The sequence below is a fragment of the Nematolebias whitei genome, chromosome 17 (genome assembly GCF_014905685.2).
Source record: "Nematolebias whitei isolate Nwh7 chromosome 17, NemWhi1, whole genome shotgun sequence".
Taxonomy (NCBI): Eukaryota; Metazoa; Chordata; class Actinopteri; order Cyprinodontiformes; family Rivulidae; genus Nematolebias; species Nematolebias whitei.
Genome location: NC_056514.1, coordinates 40,469,298 through 40,490,206, shown reverse-complemented (window position 1 = coordinate 40,490,206; position 20,909 = coordinate 40,469,298). Strand labels below are relative to the sequence as shown.

At 41.3% G+C, this 20,909-nt stretch overlaps 2 protein-coding genes across 2 annotated transcripts; both read left to right on the top strand.

The window, feature by feature from the left end:
* Nucleotides 1-5,750: 5,750 nt before the first annotated feature.
* On the top strand, nucleotides 5,751-7,713 carry LOC119423572 (gastrula zinc finger protein XlCGF57.1-like). The gene has a single exon (XM_037690970.1). It carries the CDS (start codon nucleotides 5,761-5,763, stop codon nucleotides 7,711-7,713), a length of 1,953 nt encoding a protein of 650 aa, XP_037546898.1. The 5' UTR covers nucleotides 5,751-5,760.
* Nucleotides 7,714-14,514: 6,801 nt separating this feature from the next.
* Nucleotides 14,515-17,686, top strand: LOC119424216 (microfibril-associated glycoprotein 4-like). The gene is made up of 6 exons (XM_037691696.1): nucleotides 14,515-14,533; nucleotides 14,788-14,940; nucleotides 15,150-15,188; nucleotides 16,691-16,787; nucleotides 16,888-17,055; nucleotides 17,392-17,686. The coding sequence occupies exons 1-6, from the start codon at nucleotides 14,528-14,530 to the stop codon at nucleotides 17,631-17,633; spliced, it is 705 nt and encodes a 234-aa protein (XP_037547624.1). The 5' UTR covers nucleotides 14,515-14,527; the 3' UTR covers nucleotides 17,634-17,686.
* The last annotated feature ends 3,223 nt before the right edge of the window (nucleotides 17,687-20,909 follow it).

Sequence of the window (20,909 nt, the reverse complement as noted above, 5' to 3'; positions counted from 1 at the left end):
AATGTCATTGTAGGAGGGAAACTGTTTAAGGAGGTGCAGTATAGGAGGGTGGGAACAGAGGAGTCCATATTTGCTTTTAGAATGGATTTACTAAACCACAATTGGAAGAATGTATGTGAAGAAACTAATGTTAAAACATATGAATTGTTCCGACATACATTTAAAACCTTATACAACAAATATTGTCCAATAAAAGAATATGGTCATAAAATAATTTTTCAAAATGTCCATGGATGTCCAAGTGTTTACAGAATGCTTGTGAAAAAGAAAACTCTATAGGCAATTTATAAATTGCAGAACAAAACGGAAAAAACAGAAAGAACAAAAGTATAAAAAATATAAAAGAAATTCATTAGTATTATTATGAATTGTAAAATAGATTACTATAATAAGTAATAGATGATAATAAGAATAACATGAAAGGAACATGGAGTAGGGGTGGGCGATATGGCTCAAATATAATATTGTGATATTTCAGAGCATTCTGGCGATAACGATTTTGTGATATAAGAAAACGTTTTTTGTTTTTAGCGTTTTAGCTAGCTAGTATTGTGCGCAGCTATTTAGCGTTATGCCAGTACCTACAGGTGGTTGGGGGAGGGAGGGGGGGTGCGCAGTTCGGTTCGGTCATTGGGCGCGTTTGGTTCTGTTAACAGAGCGGGGCAAACACTGACATTCTTACGTCATGAAATTAGCATATCATGATACCATTTTTTTTTCCCCGTCAAGCTTTTTTTTTACCGGTATTATCATGAACAAAATATGGCCCAGCCCTAACATGGAATATATTAAATAGTATTATTAGAAATAAACAAACTAAAGGTAATTATCCAGATTATTTTACAGAAAATAATATGACGATTACAAATAAGAATGAGGTTGTCAACAGATTTAACTATTTCTTTGTCAACGTGGGTTCAAATCTGGCAAAGGAAATAAACACACTAAGCAGTACAGAGTAGCTTAGGACTGTGGCCCTGAACATCTAAATTCAGTCATTCTGAAAAAGGTAGAAGAAAGAGAAATTATTGAAATAGTTAACGTGTAAAAATAAACTCTCAACATATTGTGATGATATTGATATGACTATAGTAAAGAAAGTAATTGATGGTATTGTGTCTCCATTAACATATTTATGTAATTCATCATTCAGAACAGGTACATTCCCAGATAAATTGAAAATAGCCCAAGTTATCCCCCTACATAAAGCAGATAACATCCATCCATCCATTATCTTTACCCGTTTAATCCATTTTGGGTCACGGGGGTCACCGGTGCCCATGTCCAGCCATCACTGTTCAAGAGGCAGGGGACACCCTGGACAGGTCGCAAGTCCATCACAGGGACACATAGAGACAAACGAGACAAACTAGGGACAATTTAGAGTTGCCACCATTCAGCCTAACATGCATGTTTTTGGTCTGTGGGAGGAAACTGGAGTACCTGGAGAAAACCCACGCATACACAGAGAGAACATGCAAACTCCACCCAGAAAGGCCCCCAGACCGGGTTTAGAACCAGGGTAACCTGCTCGCTGAGAGGCAGCAGCTCTACCAACTGTACCACCGTGCTGCCGAGGTATTTTATTGTGCCACATATTTTCATAGGGAAACGCCTTGTAACTGCGACTCCCTCCATTGACTACGGTGGCATTATTTACATTGTTTTCATCTTAGGATTGAGCACCCCTCCAGCCCTTGTCTAACTGGTAATTGGACCCCCTTAGACTCAATTAATTCATCCATCCATTATCTTTTACCTGCTTCTTCCATTTTGGGTCACGGGGGTCGCCGGTGCCCATGTCTGGCAATCACTGTGCGAGGGGCGGGGTACACCCTGGATGGGTCTCAAATCTATCACAGGGACACAATTGAGACAACCAACCATTCACTCTCTCACTCTCACCTAGGGACAATTTAGAGTTACCAATCAGCCTAACATACATGTTTTTGGTCTGTGGGAGGAAACTGGAGTGGAGATCTAGATCAGCTGAACATGCAAACTCCACCCAGAAAAGCCCCCGGACCAGGATTTGAACCAGGGACCTGCTCGCTGAGAGGCAGCAGCTCTACCAGTTGCGCCACTGTGCTGCCCTCAATTCAATTCAAAAATACTTTATTAATCCCAGTGGGAAATTATATGTTGTGGTAACTCATCATCCTGGTTTCATTAAAGAGTTGTTATAGATGCTGATGGCTGTGGGCAGGAAGGATCTCTTGATATATCTGTTGTAGAACAGACCACTGTCTGTCCTACAGCAGATCTGAAGAAGCCTCTGACTGAAGACACTGTGTTGTTTTATGACAGTCTGATGAAGAGGATGCTGAGGGTTGTCTACAATGTTCTTCATTTTATGAAGAATCCTTTTTTTGTACAATCATCTCCAAAGGTTCTAGAGGAGTCCTCAGAACTGAGCCAGCCTTTTTTATGAGCTTGTTGATCTTTTTTTGTTGATCTTTTCTCCTGAGTATTACCCAAACAATACTACGGTCAGGCCCTCTTACGCAGGATTTGATAGAGATGCGACCAGGCACTAACAACCTTCATCTGCAGAACACACCTCTTTTTTTCATCTCACAGCTCCTAGGGTCCAGTAGCCATGACCCCGCAAGTTCACAATGAGAACCCCCACATTCACGTCTGTTCTCTCTGTGATGTATGTAATTGGAATAGGCCCTTTTCACAATTGTCGTTCAGATTTCATGATCTTGTATGTAGTTAAAGAAAACAAAGTGAAGTTTTTGAGCTGCATGCATTCAGCTGGGACTGCTGCAAGATAAAGAATAAAAATAAGTTCTTTGTGAAATAATTGTTGCACACTCAAACAATGAAGACGTCGAGGCGTGCATTTGGTTGCAAATAATCTTTTTACTTTCCGTTTCTCTGAAAATACAAACAACAGGCACAGGTAAGTCCGACGTGCTTCACACTAATGACTGCAGGTGTTCTACTGAGCTGCATATGTTCCCAACACAGATACTTAAGACCAGGGTTGCTCCTAATGCCTGTTTGGACCAACTACACCTGATGGAGAATTTAAAGTCTGCTAACTAAGCTATCCAGCAGTGTGTAGTGGCATTTAGCTTGGCCGTTGTTAAAACATAGGTTAAGGGTTATTGTCTGTATCGTTCAGATTGCCCACGTCATTGCTAAGAACTCGAACTCTAACTTCCCAGAATGAAGGTAATAATTATTTTTTGGAGGAGTTAGTGTTCTTGACCCATAACCTATGACCACAAGTTTGTCTTGTTGTCTTTGGTATAGTACTGCACCCAGGCCTTCCTGAGAGGCATCACAGTATAATATAAATGGTTTCTCAAAGTCAGGGTAACCTAATAGTGGAGGAGTTAAATACTCCAACAGCTGGCAGAGTACATTCCTATGATGTTTTGTCCATTCAGTTGGATGGCTCGAGGGAAGCTGGTCTGAATTCTTGTGTTTTTCTTGGTTTGTTTTTGAGCCTCCTCCCTTCACCACATTCCTAGATTTCTTCTCTGTGGCCAACAGACTGTATAGGGGTTTAGCAATGCATGAGAAGTTGGGAATATATGGATGATTGTATGATAGGAACCCCAATATTTTCCTCAAATCACCCACTGTTTTTGGTATGTGATCTTTGAGTGCTTATACTGGTGCAATCTCAGCAGGATCCTTGCAGTAGCCATCCTTGGATACAATATTTCCCAGGAATTTCACTTTGTCTTTGAAGACCTCTCTCATACCATGTAGGTGATCCTCAAAAGACAGGCTGTGGACTAGATTATTATCCAAATAAATCTGAGATGTTTCATCCCTCAGACCTGCAAGACACTCCTCCATACTGTGCTGGAACTCTGCTAGAGCAGAGGACAGGTCAAAGGAAATCCTGATCCACTCTTATAATCTCTAAGGTGTTATGAATGTGGTCCATGGTCTGCTACTCTCCTCCAGAAAACCCTGATGGTATGCTTTGCCCTGGTCCAGGACAGAGAACCATGCACTTCCACTCAGGTTATTAAGCATATCCTGCACCTGAGGATTGGGATGACGATCTAGAATGGATTTCTGGTTCAGCTCGCGATAATCCACATACAAACTGGGACCTTGTGTACATAATTTCGCTCCACCACATGTACCACATGAGGTGCGAATGACAATAAAGAAACTCTGACTCTGACTCTGATACAAGCGGAGACTCCCATCCTTCTTGCGCACACAAACTATGGGTGAAGAATATACAGATACTTTGGACCAGGGTTGCTCCTAGTGCCTGTTTGGACTAACTACACCCCAACTCAATTCCCCCTCAGCCAAAATATTAGTTATCAATGTGCCTTTAACTATGCAGCCTAAATTGAGCACTGAATTACATAATGCCTATTAATTACAGAACAAAACAAAAATATTTAATGGAAGAGGATGATGGAGAGTTAATCATGCTAACAATAGGTCTTAAAGGTACACCTTGTTTGTGGATTTTAGGTAAACCACGTTCTAAACACAACGTCCCAGTGGCTTTTAAACCCCCAAATTATTGTGTATGCTGTTCAGTGTCAGGAGGGCTGTGATCAGTCTTACATCGGGGAAACTAAACAGCCACTGGCCAAAAGGATGGCCCAGCACAGAAGATCAACACCATCAGACCAGGACTCTGCGGTCTACACTCATCTCCAGGCCAGCGGTCACTCTTTCAGGGATGAAGATGTTCACATCCTGGACAGAGAGGAACGATGGTTTGAGAGAGGAGTAAAGGAGGCCATCTTTGTGAAAAGAAACCGTCCATCATTAAACAGGGGTGGAGCCTCCGGGTTCAACTGTCCCCTTCTTACAATGCTGTTATTGCTAGTATCACTCAGCCCCCTGTGAATAATAAACAGCCATCAGTGTGCTAATAATCCATAGTTAGGCTGATGGTCCTTCTTGATCATGTGATCAGCTGGTTTTGGTTGTCAGCAGCAAACTGGTTGATCCACTCTGAGAAGGTGCTATTTAAGAGACTGAGCTGAATACAGCACCTCAGACTGAGGAAGTCTTTCGGATGAAAGACAAAACGTTTCTACATTTGTTGTTGTTGTTGTTGTTGTTGTTGTTGTTGTTGTTGTTGTTGTTGTTGTTGTTGTTGTTGTGTTTTGAATGTCCAGAGGACCAGATTTAACTTTTTTAGGATTTTATACCTGGATTATTGAGCATACATCAGGATGTTTGTAAATTACAGTTTTCACATTGATTCTGTTGATTTTGTTTGCCTGTATTATTACCAACCATGTAGTTTTTAATCATTTTTAGCAACAAGAAAGTTCATAAATTGTGATTCATAACCTTGCAACCTTCATTTTGTGCAAGTTGATGACACTGGAAGGGTGATTTTGTTATTAAGAACTTAGTTGAATTCAAAAGGGTGAAATAAAAAAAAACTTATGTGGTACTTTGCTCAGAACATAACTTAAAATTGCAATTATTTTCTGCCTTTTAAATTGTTATTTTGTAGTAATATGCTTGTATTATCAGTGTATATGCAGACAGAAGATGATGATTGTGAGGGTAAAATACTGTGGGTGTGTGCATGCGTGTGTGTGTGTGCACATGCTCACGCGTGTGGGCTGAAGTAACATTGTCCTTAATGTACATGTGTTTCAGTGTGTCCTGCCTGTGTTTGTTGCTGATTAAAAGAAGAAGCTCCTGAAGTTTGAAGGTCTGATGTGGACCAGCGGGACCCTGAGCCTCGTATCGTAGAGTGGAAGAGAAGACCCTTGGACCAGTCTGGTGGGAGACTAACTCAACATGGAGGAGACCAATATCAGGTTTTTGGTCTCTACAGTTCCTTTAAAGAGTGAGGAGGATAAAAAAAAACATTCCAGGAACCCAGATTTAAAGACTCACAGTTCAAGCTCTTCAAAGACTGTCGTTAGTGAGGATGATGAAGAAGATGGTGAAATGACCAATCCTGACTCTCTACTAAAGAACTCATCAGACTCTGAATCAGAACATGAAGACAGTATGAAAGACTGGAAGGAGAGCAGGGCTCCTGAATCGGAGGTAAAAACTGTTAACAAATCTTTGAGCTGCTTTGAGTGTGATAAGCAGTATGTCAGTAACCGGACTCTTCAAAAACATATGACAAGTCATTCAGGAGTGAAGTCTTCAAGCTGTATGCTTAAAAAGAAATGTGTTGTAGAGAAGAAAAATATAGAGTCATGCAGCAAAGTCCAGCCAAAGCCAAAATCAATAAGCTGTGATGACTGTGGTAAAATATTTACTTTCAACTCACATCTAAACACACACATGAGAGTCAACACAGGAGACAAACCGTTTCCTTGTGAACATAGATTTAGGCATAAGACAACTTTAAAAGCCCACATGGGAGTCCACACAGGAGACAAACCGTTTACTTGTGAAGTTTGTGGACAAAGTCCTAAGACACATTTAAACAGACACATGAGAATTCACACAGGAGAGAAACCATTTCCTTGTGAGCTTTGTGGGCGAAGATTTAGTCGGAAGACGACTTTAAATTCCCACATGAGGGTCCACACGGGAGACAAGCCGTTTACTTGTGGACTTTGTGGACATAGATTTAGTCGGAAGACCACTTTAAAAGCCCACATGGGAGTCCACACAGGAGACAAACCGTTTTCTTGTGAAGTTTGTGGACAAAAATTTTGTCGGAAGACAAATTTAGACAGACACATGAGAGTCCACACAGGAGAGAAACTTTTTCCTTGTGAACTTTGTGGACGACGATTTATTCATAAGACACATTTAGACACACACATGAGAATCCACACAGGCGACAAACCATTTCTGTGCGATCTTTGTGGACAAAGATTTGGTCAGAAGGCAACTTTAAAGGAACACATGAGAGTCCACACAGGAGACAAACCGTTTCCTTGTGATCTTTGTGGACGCAGATTTAGTCATAAAACAACTTTGAACGAACACTTAAGAGTTCACACTGGAGACAAACCATTTCCTTGTGAAGTTTGTGGACAAAGATTTAGTCGGAAGACGCATATAAACACACACATGAGAATCCACACAGGAGACAAGCCGTTTCCTTGTGATCTTTGTGGTCAAAGATTTAGTCGGAAGACATCTTTAAATGAACACTTGAGAGTCCACACTGGAGACAAACCGTTTCCTTGTGAAGTTTGTGAACAAAGATTTAGTCGGAAGACACATTTAAATACACATATGAGAGTCCACACAGGAGACAAACCGTTTCCTTGTGATTTTTGTGGACAAAGATTTAGTAGAAAGACTACTTTAATTGAACACTTGAGAGTCCACACGGGGGAAAAACCCTTTCCTTGTGAAGTTTGTGGACAAAGATTTAGTCATAAGACACATTTAAACATGCACATGAGAGTCCATACAGGAGACAGACCGTTTCCTTGTGAACTTTGTGGACGTAGATTTAGTCGGAAGACGACGTTAAACGAACACTTGAGAGTCCACACTGGAGACAAACCGTTTACTTGTGAAGTTTGTGGACAAAGGTTTAGTCGGAAAGCACATTTAAATGACCACTTGAGAGTCCATACTGGAGACAAACCATTTCCTTGTGAAGTTTGTGGACATAGATTTAGTCAGAAGACACATTTAAACACACACATGAGAGTCCACACTGGAGACAGACCGTTTCCTTGTGAAGTCTGTGGACAAAAATTTAGCCTGAAGAAAAATTTAGACAGACACATGAGAATCCACACAGGAGTGAAAACATTCCTATTGTAAGTATTAGGACTGGGCGATATTCAATCTTTATTTATACAGGTTAATCCCATTGAGCCTCGGGGACTTTGATATGGACCAAAATTTAATATCTCAATATTTTAAGATAAATTGTGATATACAATATTTATCTAAATATATTTTTCTTTCCATAAAATAATAAAAATATATTTGAGTCAAAGCTTTGTTCCAATTGTCACACAGGCACATTTATTAACAATAGCTGTAACTGTACAAAATAAATGTCTCAAAAATAAACTTCCTATATTAAAGTTTGTTTTTTAGACATTTATTTACATATATAAGTATAAGTTGTGCTTGTGCTAACAAAAATATATTTCTGAGGGCATTGCCTCCAATGTGTGTCCCATCGGTGTATGATTGTGATAAAGCTCTGATTATTCTTTTTAGAGATCTAGTAGAGCACATGAATGGGTAAATGAGGCACATATTGTGTTGTAAAGAGCTTTGAGTGTCTTGATAAGATAGAAAGGCTCTATATAAGTACAGTCCATTCAGCTGCGCAGCCCACACGTTCGTGAGCGTGTGTGAACTGCGGTAGTGAGTCTCCACTCATAACCGTGAAGCTGCAAGTCTGACAGACCTCAGCCTCCTTCCTTGAAACAAACCATGGTTCAGAACTCGGTTAGCTGTGCTGTGCCTTATGAGTGGAACAGTGAGAGCGCACCATTAATAAATCAACAGCTTATCATATTGCTAAGACACGATCCCATCTCAGCTGTGGAACAAGACGGCTAAAACATTAGCCGTCTTGTTAGCCACTGAGGACCCTATCTTTATCAATATGACGGCTGTGCAAAATGTGGAGAGAACCAACCAACCAATCAAATTACTTGGAAATTTCAATGTTCAGACCCCATAAAATGTTACTTGTTTAATTCATGATGGAATTGTGATTTCATTAATCAGTTAATTTCCTAATTAACACATCTCTTGTGCAAATTAACTAATTGTGTTTTAATGAGACTAACCTGTGCAGTTATTTTTTTAATTACTACAATGTCATTCCTGTAAGCTGAATGTTTACATCATGTCATAACGTCAAAATATGGATGAAATGATGTCAGAATTGCCCAGGTTAAACTCCAACTTTACTGTAGTATTAGGCTACTTTTATGCATGAACCTAAAATTACCTGACACCATCCTGCACCTAACTCATGTAGAGTTTGCTTGCCCCCATTGAGTTGCCACAAAATCAAAAACCCAGTACAGGATTTGTGCCATGACCTATTAAAGACCCACGAGAGGTCACACTGAAGTGTTCAGTTCTCTGGTGTGTTGTTAAATAGTCTGTGAGGTGTGGAGGTTTGTGGTCCACTATCACAGTTACTGTCCACATCTGTAGGTTGTGTATTCTGAATGTGGTGTTCCACCAAGCAGATTCCAACTGAAAGGTCAGAAAATTAAAAAATATTGCAACTGAAACAACTGTAGTGTTTTATGGTTCATAAGGACGAGTCGGGATGATTCAGGACATCCTGTCCCTCAGAGAAGTCCACATCCTATCCTCAGTGACACTGTAACTAAACTCTTCCACCCTTTCTTTGCTAATCTACGAGTTAGGGTGACTCATCGTCCTGATCAGGCCTCAGAGATAACATGACTGTATGGCAATTAAACCCTTGCTGATAATCAACTCTCCTTCCAGAGAAAGATAGACTTTGTGTCTCCAAAAAGTCTATATCAAAGAAACAGTTCTGAACTTTGTCATACCCCCAGGACAACAGAGGTGTGGTCACCATGACAACGAAGGACGTTAGCCAGCTGCACAGAGCTTCGAACAAAACGCCTGTTTTGTAACAGGGAAAACCCAAACTTACATCTGTGAAGAAATGGTGTTGCTGTGTAAACAAAGTCGTTTCCCTCTAAACTTTGACAGGAGGAGTTATGATCAAAATTAATTTTTGCAACTTGGTTTACACCTACTGTTGGTAAGTTGCATTGATTGGATACAATTTACATAGACCCCCCCCCCCCCCCCCCCTTTTGCATCAGGTAAAACTGAGCCGAAGGGGAGGAGATGGGTAGTCTTGTTATTTTCCAAACGCAGGCTTTGAGCTGCTGGCGAGCCTGGCTTCTCCCCGTCCAGGAACGGACCAGCTGAAATGGAGAAAGTCCACCAAACTCCCTCAAACACCCCGGAATGATGAGGCACTGCCTTGTTGGACGAGACGTGGTCCTTGAAGGAAAAGACGACCCTTTCAGTGACAGCACAAACCTCCGGCTTTCGCATCATATCCATTGTGGTAATGAGTGAGGACGTTTTCTTGGTAGGATTAACCATCTTACTCCTGTTGGAAGGAATTACTCTCAGTGCCAACTAAGTTTCTAGACGCGTTAGTTTACGAGCTCAAGATAAAGTTTACCTAAACTTTAACATTAGTCCTAAATTTGAACAACATATTTTCTCAAAGTTTTAAACGATCTTGCATTATCCCCTTTCTGAAATAATACTGTTGGTTTATGCACTCATATTCTGTACATGCCATAATTCCACACTGTTGTTTATTGTTCACAAACGTGAAATAAATGTTACAGAATTGTGATTTTAACTGACTGTTTTTTTTTTATTCAAGCGAGGGGATCACAACATTGCCAAGAACCATTGTTCCTTTGATCGAGGTCGACCTGCATTCATTATTTTGATTGCACACCTGTTAACAAGGTGTTCAGACGTCTTGAATTATATCTACACAACATCCATCCATCCATCAGAGCAAGTAGTCTGTCACCTCCAGACTGAGGAAACTGTTTCACTTTCACTCAAAGAAAATTCCATCCGACTTTATTTATTTATTTATTTTTTACCAGCCGTGTTAACGGCATTGTTTAGGAAAAAAAAAAAAACATTTACCGTACTGGACATAGCCTATGTTACTGGTACATATTTGAATAAAAGTTGAAAAATCTTTCTGTGTATGTAAAAATCATGGATGATTGTACTTAACCCCGCCACCCCTTTTTTTCATGTTACAAGCTCGCAGCGAGAGAACGGGAGCGGGGGGCTCCTCCTCTACCCCGTGAGTCATGTGACTCATAAGTCATATGGGCTCCGCGGAGCAGGAGTCACATCAAGATTTATTTAGAAAGTACATTAGTACATTAAAAAGTGCATACATACTGATTATCCATTCTGCTGATTATCCATTCTGCTGATTATCTCATGCTGCTGATTATCTCGTGCTGCTGTATTCATTCGTACCCATCTGCTCACACAGACTCATTTTCGGGCTGCTGCTGTTACGCCGTATTGTTTTGCATTATTAGTGATACTAATAATATCTATACTAGCGTATATCTTAGATCTTGTAGCGTACTGTTTGGCGTTCATTTAGCATATATCTTAGTGTATATCTTAGATCATTATATACTGTTCTTTTTACACTTTATATTTTTCCTGTTGTTGGATGTAACTGGGATCCTGTGTACTAAATACAAATACAATACAACAAGATAAACACTTAAAAACAATTATTTGTTTGTTCGACATTACAGTAAAGGTGTGTCTCATTTGAACTTTTACTTAAAAACTGCACTTTAATGGTCAAATCAGCTGCATTTCGCTGGGGCAGCGCAGCAAAATGAAGCTGATTTAACGGTTGCTCCAGGTGAGCTGGACGAAGGTGGGAGGCTATGGGGCTTTGGCAGGTCGATTGAGTCATTAATAGCTGGTGAAGCTTCTCAGTCATCCAGGACATGGTAAATTCAAAAAAGTTCAAGACAAACATAAAGTATAATAAATAAAGTCCGGTTGTATTTGTCTTGAACTTTTTTTAATTTGTCATAGCCACATTTACCTATTACATGATACAACGGCATGCCCTTCAACTCTGCTGCCATCTAGTGGTTGAAAATGGTAGTGTTACATTTTTTTTTCAGTCAATGAATGAAAACTCATTTTTTATAAATATGGGAAAAAAATCCATAAATATGTTGCTTCGGCATATAAGTCTCGGGGCATGTAACTTGTGCAAAAAACAGACACATACCGTGAAAAATACGGTAAATGAAGTTGTCAATACGTTTTGTTTCTTGAGACTTATTTGTTGAATCCAATAAACGACACGCCAAACAAAAGTCAATAGCAGAAAAATAAGTTTGGTATTGTCAGAGAAGATTTGACAAGTTTTACATGAGCATCATACTCATTTAGCTCATCTCCTAAAATGACAAATTCATCCAAAAGTTCTAATGTTCAAAATATTTCTGTGATAATTCAATCATGTTTCCAATCATTTTACAACAAGCTTTTTGGTTTAATACCACAATCAATACTGAAAGTATATCATCAAATTTTATACTTGATGATGTAAAGGCTTTCGTTTGATTTTGCTGTATTTCTTTATTTTTTATTGCAATAAAGTGTATGATAGTGGAATAGTTTGCATCCAGGTAATAATTTGAGTGGAATGCACTGATTAATGCACTGGTGTGGAGAGAGGAGAGCAACATCACAGCAACATGTTTCTACTTTCAAACCAACACTTCTGTTTGTGCTGCAACAATCAAGTCACGAAAGACTCTAAATGAAGCATCTGAGCCAACCGCTGCACCACCTGACCACGGGGTTGGACACCTGCAGCTCTTCAGCTTCTTCTAGTGGCTCTTCATCGCCTTTTGATTAAATTCTATTTATTTTATTCACTTCATCTTGAAGTTCCAGGTGATCCGTTGACATCAAGTTGTTCAAAAGTTTGAATCATTTGTCAACCAAATATGCATCACAGCCACGTGCACATCCCTCACATCCCAGTGCATGTTGGGGTCTCCTGCTGCTCCACAGAGTCTGGAGTCCAGAGGAGAGGTGCTAAAGTGCTTCACTGCTGGTATGGACCCTGTGAAGACCTGGTTGGAAAGGTCTGGGAGATCTAGATCCCTCCATCCATTATCTTTTATCTGCTTCTTCCAGTTTGGGTCACGGGGGTCCCTGGTGCCCATGTCACTGAGCGAGGGGCGGGGTGCACCCTGGACGGGTCTCCAGTCCATCACAGGGACACTTGGACGGGTCTCCAGTCCATCACAGGGACACTTGGACAGGTCTCCAGTCCATCACAGGGACACTTGGACAGGTCTCCAGTCCATCACAGGGACACCTGGACAGGTCTCCAGTCCATCACAGGGACACTTGGACAGGTCTCCAGTCCATCACAGGGACACCTGGACAGGTCTCCAGTCCATCACAGGGACACTTGGACAGGTCTTCAGTCCATCACAGGGACACCTGGACAGGTCTCCAGTCCATCACAGGGACACCTGGACAGGTCTCCAGTCCATCACAGGGACACGTAGAGACAAACGAGATAAACATTCACTCTCTCACCTAGGGACAATTTAGAGTTACCAATCAGTCTAACATGCATGTTTTTGGTCTGTGGGAGGAAACTGGAGTGGAGATCTAGATCAGCTGGAAAAGTTGCACTTCGTGGTGGAGAAGACGAGTCGCTTGAACACGCTGAACAAAAGTCTCCAGGGAAAAAGAAGCACCGCCGGGCACATGAAGACCCATGAGCAGGCTACAGCTTGTTGGACTGCATTCACTGAAGGTGCTGCTGTCTGCTGGATTCTTCTTCTTCCGTTTTGGAACAAGTTTTGTCTCGTTCCTCACCCCACAGCCATAAAACGATGCTTCACAACATGTGGCTCCATGGAGAACTCTGCGGTGAGATTGTTGGCAGCAGCAGATTTTAGTGAGCGTTAAAACCCAGTCCAGTTTGGATCTGCAGCTCAGGCTTCACAGCAGAACCACCGTTCACCAAAGGTTTAAGACAAAAACATCTGGACTTCACTTTGTAGTAGAAGATGAGGAGCTTTCTCAATTCAAAGTACAGAAAGTGTGGGCTTCAAGTTATAAAGCAGAGGTGTTCTGTAAGCTCACATGCAGATTGTCCTCTCATTCCTCACAATAGAGGTTCGTTAGGGTCTTTGTTAGTCCCACCCACAGAGGGGCCACTCTGGTCCCATGATTGAAGGTCTTGATTAGTGAGTATCAGGCCTAAAGCTGGGTTATAAGTTTTACACAGTTGGAATCTGAGACTTCCTACTCTGTTTAAAGATGGCTTCTCTCTTTACATAAACAGCTTCCTTCAACCCCCCCCCCCCCCCCCAACCATCTGTCCTCTGTCCAAAATGTGAACATTCAGGTCCTCAGAAGAGTGTCCTTTATCCCTGAAGCCCAGTTAGGATATCCACATGTTTGCAGAGCTCCTTGGTGTGTTGTTCCTTTAGTTCATTTAAACGCTGAACCACCGTTCACGGGTCAGAGGAGGAACAGAACTGAACTGCTGTTTTCACACAATCACAGGTTACGATTTTAGAGACTCTGATGATGCACTCAAACTGTCTGGACTTATTTCACAAACCCTGTTTTTATTTCCACAAACTTTTTCTACAATTTATTCATTTGAACGTTTGGCAGATCAGATTATTATAAAAGGAAGTTCTAAAGTCCTGTTGGGCTTTAGAGAAGACAGATGATGGAGGCCTGAGTTGGACGTGTGTCTTCTGGGACTTTACAGCTGGATCCAACGTCCATGCCGTGTTCCCTGAAGGATCAATATGTTCTTGTGCAATCTGAGCTTTTTCACTATTTCACTGCAGCTGGACTTTGTGTAATACAGCTGGACCTTCAGAGCTGAACGAGTCTTAAAAACAAACAGTTTAAACTCCAACAGAAGGTCAGTCTTTAAAATGTAGATCACCGACTCCCGGAGACACTGAGGTTCAGTTAATCATTCATCTGAGAGGTTGAAAAGCAGCTCGGAAGCATCAGATGTTCATCAGATCTGAAACTGACGATGAAGGTGAGTTTAAATATTCAGCTTTTTAAGGTTCAAGGTTCTTTGTTGTCCTTCGCTTCACATGTGGTACATGAGGTGGAATGAAATTGTATACACAACTTTTGTACCACAAGTCTGATAAGCTTAAATAAAACGGTTCCCTTTAAGAATCCAGCAAATATTAAATTAGTTGTTTTCAGGAAGTGACTAACATTTCTGCTGTTTCTGGGCTGGAGCTGTACAACCGTCTGAAACTCTGCCGTTTGTCCTGAAATCAGCTGAAGCTGCTGTCGCTCCTCCTGGTTCCTCTGCTGGCCAGCTGTTCAGACCTCGTCCTCCCGCTGGACTGCAGTGACATCTTTACCAAAGATACCAGTCGACCCAGTGGAGTTTACGTCATCTATCCAATCGGAGCCACTTCTGCTGTCCAGGTCCACTTCCTGTCTTCATCAAACTAATAACTGTCAATAACTCTGGAAGTCCAGCATGTTCATGTTCTCCACAGTCCTGATGGGAGTCAGGAGGACCCAGACAGAAACTGATTGGACCCGATAGGTTCCAGTTCGCCACCTCTGATTGATCTGAAGACGAAGCAGCGTCGGCTTCATCAGTTTTCACCTAAAGTCTTGTTTGTGTGCAGGTGTTCTGTGACATGGACTCCCTGCAGAGAAAGTGGACGGTGAGTATTTCAGCCCGTTACTGATCAGGGAGGTTTTATCCAAAAGGCTTTTTGTTTGGGGGGGTACAGTCCACCTGTTATTATCCACGTCCTTCAACTTTAATGTAGCCCGAACCACAACGTGTACCCCCACAAACTTTATATCAAAATGACCGGCTCAGCGTCGTGATGTGTGCCGTTACTTTTATTGGCCTTTCGAGTTACCATGGCAACGTAATTTGCAAACAAAGATGCCCATTTTTCCCCAATGGCAAACACTGATAGAACAACAGCCTCTAACGACCACAGGGAGGTCACATGACCGAGAGTGAAGAGGTCTGAACAAAACTCAGGATGTCATCGAACAAACTCTTCCTACCACCACATCTTTTAAAATACATAAATACATATTATAAATCAAAATGTAGACATTTTATAATCTTTTCACCAGTATTTCTGGTGTGGCTGTAGGAGTTATGGTTAGATCAGCCACTTTTAGACATATTAAACTGAGATTTGGTGTGATAGCAGCTGAGAGCAATGCCCAGTAAATACTGAATTTAAATGGCTTCAACGCAGCTGTTTTTACACAGAGCTGAAACTTGATGTGGTTATAGCTGAGAATGTTCCCCATCACATACTGAATCCAAATCAAAAATCCAAGATGGCCACCATAGCTTCAAAGAAAAAATGACTATAACTCACTGATTTTTTTAAACTTAAGAGCTGAAATTCGGTATGGAAGTAGCTGAAAGTGAATCCCAGCACCACGTGGCAGGCCCTGTCAAAGTTTCTAATGGAACTTTCTAGTATTTATTTCCGTTTTACTGGAGCACAACTAACCCTGAATGTATCAAAAATATACATTTTTAAGGTGCTTATAGCAAAACATGAACTCAAACATTAAAAAAAGCTTAAACTTCAACAACTGGTGTCATTTCAGAGTTCACTCCTGTAAGTCTCCACATAATCATTTGCACTTCTGAAACGAGGGTACACACTCAGTGTACACAAAGCACCATGTGGAAGCGTGAGTCACGGGACCGACCGTCATCGGGATGTACTTTATAAGTAAACAAATAGGGCAGAGTCACACGAGTGCACAAGTTCAGAGAAGAAGTTGAGAAGGTAACGATGGAGTGAAACTGCTGCTGAACACCAAACAGAAAGAACGAGTCAAACAACAGTCAGGAATAAATATCAGGGATTAGTCCAGAATGAGAGCATTCAGGATTAAACACCTCTGCTGGACATTTTCAGTAAGTTCGGCTGTTTCTGAAGGTAAACAAACAAACAAACACTTTGAGCATCTTAATTAGGTAGAAAGGCGTTATTTTACCATTTACACATGGTGGTACTTTACACAGAGTCTTTTATTTATTTAAGGACACATTAACCTTCAGTTGAGACAAATGTGTAGGTTCTTACTGTTAGTTCTTGTCTCGGTCTCCATGATGTTGCAGAAAGTCTGAGTTTGAGCTTTGACGTGGTCTAAACTTGTGGTGTGGAACTTGGGCTGCCAGGTGTTCCAGAGGAGGATGGACGGCTCGGTGAACTTCTACAGAAACTGGGCCGAGTACAAGAGGGGCTTCGGGAACGCTGCAGGAGAGTTCTGGCTCGGTGAGAAAGCAGACCCGACGCCAACAAGAACAGAGGTTTCAGAACAGACACAGAACCAGAGAAATCTGAGACGAGTTCCTACATGTCTCTTGCTTTGAAGGTCTGGAGAACCTGTTCCACCTCACCCAGAGGAAGAGTTATGAGCTGCTGGTGGACATGGAGGACTTTGAAGGAAACAAGGCGCACGCTCGTTACTCCTCGTTCTCCATCGGACCAGAATCTGACGGCTACAGACTCAAAGTGTCTGGGTTCACCGATGGAGGGGCAGGTGGGAACATCCAGATTTACATCAGAGTAGAAAAGCTGACGTGGACATGGTTCTGGTCATTCAAGTGATTTTTATTCAACGACAATTATGTTTTCACGTGAACAGCTCTGCAGCCAAATGAGATTTCCACAGACGAAATAATGAAAGAGGATTAAAATGAACATTTGTTTTTTTAATTAAAATAACAAATTACATGATGACAGATCATCGCTCGTTTATCAAGATTTTTTCTCTTTGTCTAACTTTACAGTTTTGGTGATCAGTTTGTAAGAAAGTGTTCGTGTGCTAAACTCGGCTTTTTATAAAACACGTCGTTCTGTTTGTGTTTCTCTGCAGGAGACTCTCTGACGTATCACAGCGAGCAAAAGTTTGTCACGTTCGACCTTCCTCAGGGCAACTGTGCCAGATCGTATCAGGGGGCGTTCTGGTACAAAACCTGTCACTATGCTAACCCTAATGGAGCTTACCTCTGGGGGGCACACAGCAACTTCCGTGCTGTTGGAGTGGACTGGTTTCACTGGAAAGGCTATGAATACTCTCTGAAGGCCATTAGCATGAAGCTCAGCCCTGTTCAGTAACACCTGAACAAACAAGCACAACATTAATCTCATTTTAGCTCTGGACTCAGGATAAGCACATTGAAGACGTTACATTAATACAGCCCATTATTCATAAAGCACTTTAAAAACAACCCAAGTGCTGCACACCAATAAGAGGCAAAAGACAGACTTGAATTAAAACATGAAACTATTAAAAGAAACAGGTCAAAACAATTACAAATTTTGAGTTAAGTCTAAAGGAAAAAAGTGTTTTGAGAGGATTTAAAAACAGGAAGCGAGTCTGAGGCGTTTCACAGTTTAGGGCCAGCGAGTGAAAACTCTCCGTCCTCTCAGCCTCCTCTGCCTCCTCGTTGACGTTTGAACGATCGGACTTTAGAGAGCGACAGGGAACGTACAGCCGGAGCAGGTCAGACAGATGTGGGGCAACATCATGAAGAGGTTTAACAACCTTCAGATTAATCTGGTCAGAGAGCTGCAGCCTGTACACCAGGGTGTCAAACGCCGTTACGTACGGGGCCAAAATTAAAACCTTGGTCCAGGATCAGTTGATATACAGATACCAGCTTTCCATGCACTTTACACTTAGCTGACCAATAGGATTAGAAAATGTCATGAGCATAATCCAAGCATTTAAAATGTGTGTGCGTGTGTGTGTGTGTGTGGGGGGGGGAATTAAATATGCCACTGTAGTGAACTTAACCTGATGTCAAAACTAAGCCTAAGGTCAAAACCCTTGACCTTAAGAACCTTGTGGGACAGGAACTGTCATTTCATTGATTTGAATCCAGAAATACAGGTTCACCCATCCTGAGACTCTCTTTCTTGAAAATCAAGTGAAAGAACACTCTCTTTTTATTATCATTACTATTTTACAAATGTTGATAATCAAAGTGTTTTAGTTCAAACCATTTTAGATGTTGCAGTGAACTAATCAATTTTATTAACTGTGAAACAGTGTAATGATTTTTAATGCTTATGCAGAGTTAGAATTCATGTTAAGGTCTGTTACAGATTTTTATGCATTTTCTGATTTCTGTCTTTGAATGAGCAAGTGTGCGTTTTCCAAGGTCAGGAGTCGAAGCAGACATGTGTTGGAACAACTGTCCTGTTTACATCCTCTCAGACGTCAACGGAGTTGGCACCTGTTTCTAAAACTCGCCAAAACAAACTCACTCTGTCTCTGAGAACAGTTTAATCTGTTCCATAACAGTTCTTGCTCTTTTCTGACTTCTAGTAACCTCTGACATCACAAAACACACCCCTGTCTGGTTGATATTACCCAATAAGGGACGCTCAAATATACCGGAAATAGAGCTCTTTAAAATGCCGGTACTTCCTAGTTCTCTCAGTTCAGTTCTGCGCTGAGAAGTTGTTTGGGAGAACAGAAGTCCAGCATGATAAGGCTCCTCCGAGTTGGATTATAATATCCTCCACCTCTGAGTGGAACTTCTGAAGGACCCCACTCATGTGAAGTCTATTGCTGATGTGAGCTGGTGTCGGACGGAATCTCGTCACTACTTCGGACGAGTCACAGCCATCCTATGGAGACGCTGGACAGGTAGCGTTAACTGGACCTCCATATCTGCTGATTAATCTTCAGAAAGGTAATGAGTCAAGTTTCCTACCAAAGCGTACCGAGGAAAGCTGGGTTCTGATGGAGAGTGTCGGTTCTGGTCAACACTTCCCCTCACATACCATCTTTTACTCCCTTTAAACTTCCTTCCCATCTTTAAATTCTCTCAAGTAGAAATCCTTCCAGATATTTTAGAAATGTCTGTGTAAAGTGCTCATCCACTGCCGTGTGGATAATTGATCATAGTTGTACAGTTTTCATAAATGTCTGTGGTGAAGCAACAGAAAATCATGGCCGTATGGTTTTCCTGATTGTTATTTTCATATTTTGCCAAATTAATGTAAATGTTTGATGTTAAACTTTGATTCTGTAAATAAATGACCGCATTCATTTTGATGGGTCAAAGATAAATGACGTCTCACGTTTGCATTTCATTAAATTCAATGCACGTTTTATTCAGTCCAGAAAAATGAGGAATCCGTTTTAATTGATGAATATGTCTCTGCATCTGTTCATCTACACCACTTTTCAGTCCAGTTCATTTAGAATTAACTGCTCTGGTTTTAGTGAATTTGCACAGAATCACTAAATTACATTAAAGCAAGATGCCAGCTTAGGTTGTGTACTGGTTGAAAGTCCCTTCACAATTTGCTCAAGTGCATTGTGGAACTGCCGACTTGGGTCCTTGAAAGGTTTTAAAAAAAAATAAAATAAAAAAAAAAAATAAAAAAAAAAAACACAAATTACAAGTTAATCTTAAAGCCAGGACCTACAGCTGTTTAATGCAATGAAAATGCCACGAGGGGAAAAGTTTTGCTGGAGACGTCAAATTTAACAAGAGAAGCAAACTGTATTTTATGTTAAAGTTTAACAGTTTGCAGAGAGTCATTTTTCAATACCCAGTAATTGTAAGACATTTGCCTTGACAGCAAGCACAACTCGTTTTCCTGATTGCCTACAAATATAGAAAACCAGAGTCAGTTTTAGAAGTTTCTTTATTCGTCATCAAGAATATAAACGTCCAAGTTTAGTTCAAACGGCAGGAAATAGACATCAATCTGCCCAACAGCTCCGACTGGAGGAGTTACCTCAGCGGGTCTTCTGGGGCCAATGAGATCCAGTTCCTGGGTGGCGGTCATGGTGGTCATGTGGGACTCCAGGAACATAAATGTCACCGAAAGTCTCCGTGGTGTATTTGCTGTCAGTATGAGAGTCTCGTGCTCGCTGGTAGCCACTGTTGGAATGGATGACGTGGGATGATGGGTACACCACGTCAGGTTCCTGAATCATACCCAGGGGGATATGGTCAACATTCCAGTGAGACTCCATGGAGACACGGTTTGGCCCCAGGTGCATCATATCGTTAATCATTAGAGCAAGCCTTTCATCAAAGGATCTGCCATGGTTGATTCGAGAAGAGACGCCACTATAGGACCCACTGCTGGAGGAATATCCAGGAAGGATCCCTGAAGACAAATAACTGCCATAACCAGACCCAGTCCGACCTGAACACATGTTAAAATTAAAAACTTGGATTCGGTTCCATTTAGTAGTTGAAAGTCAAATCAGGACAAGTTTAAAGTTTACCTTTTCTAACTGGTGAAGAAGCTCCAATGCTGAACAGCAGGAAGAAAATCCAGGAGGTCCTGTCACCAAAAACATGCATGTTATTATACACACACACACACACACACACACACACACACACACACACACACACA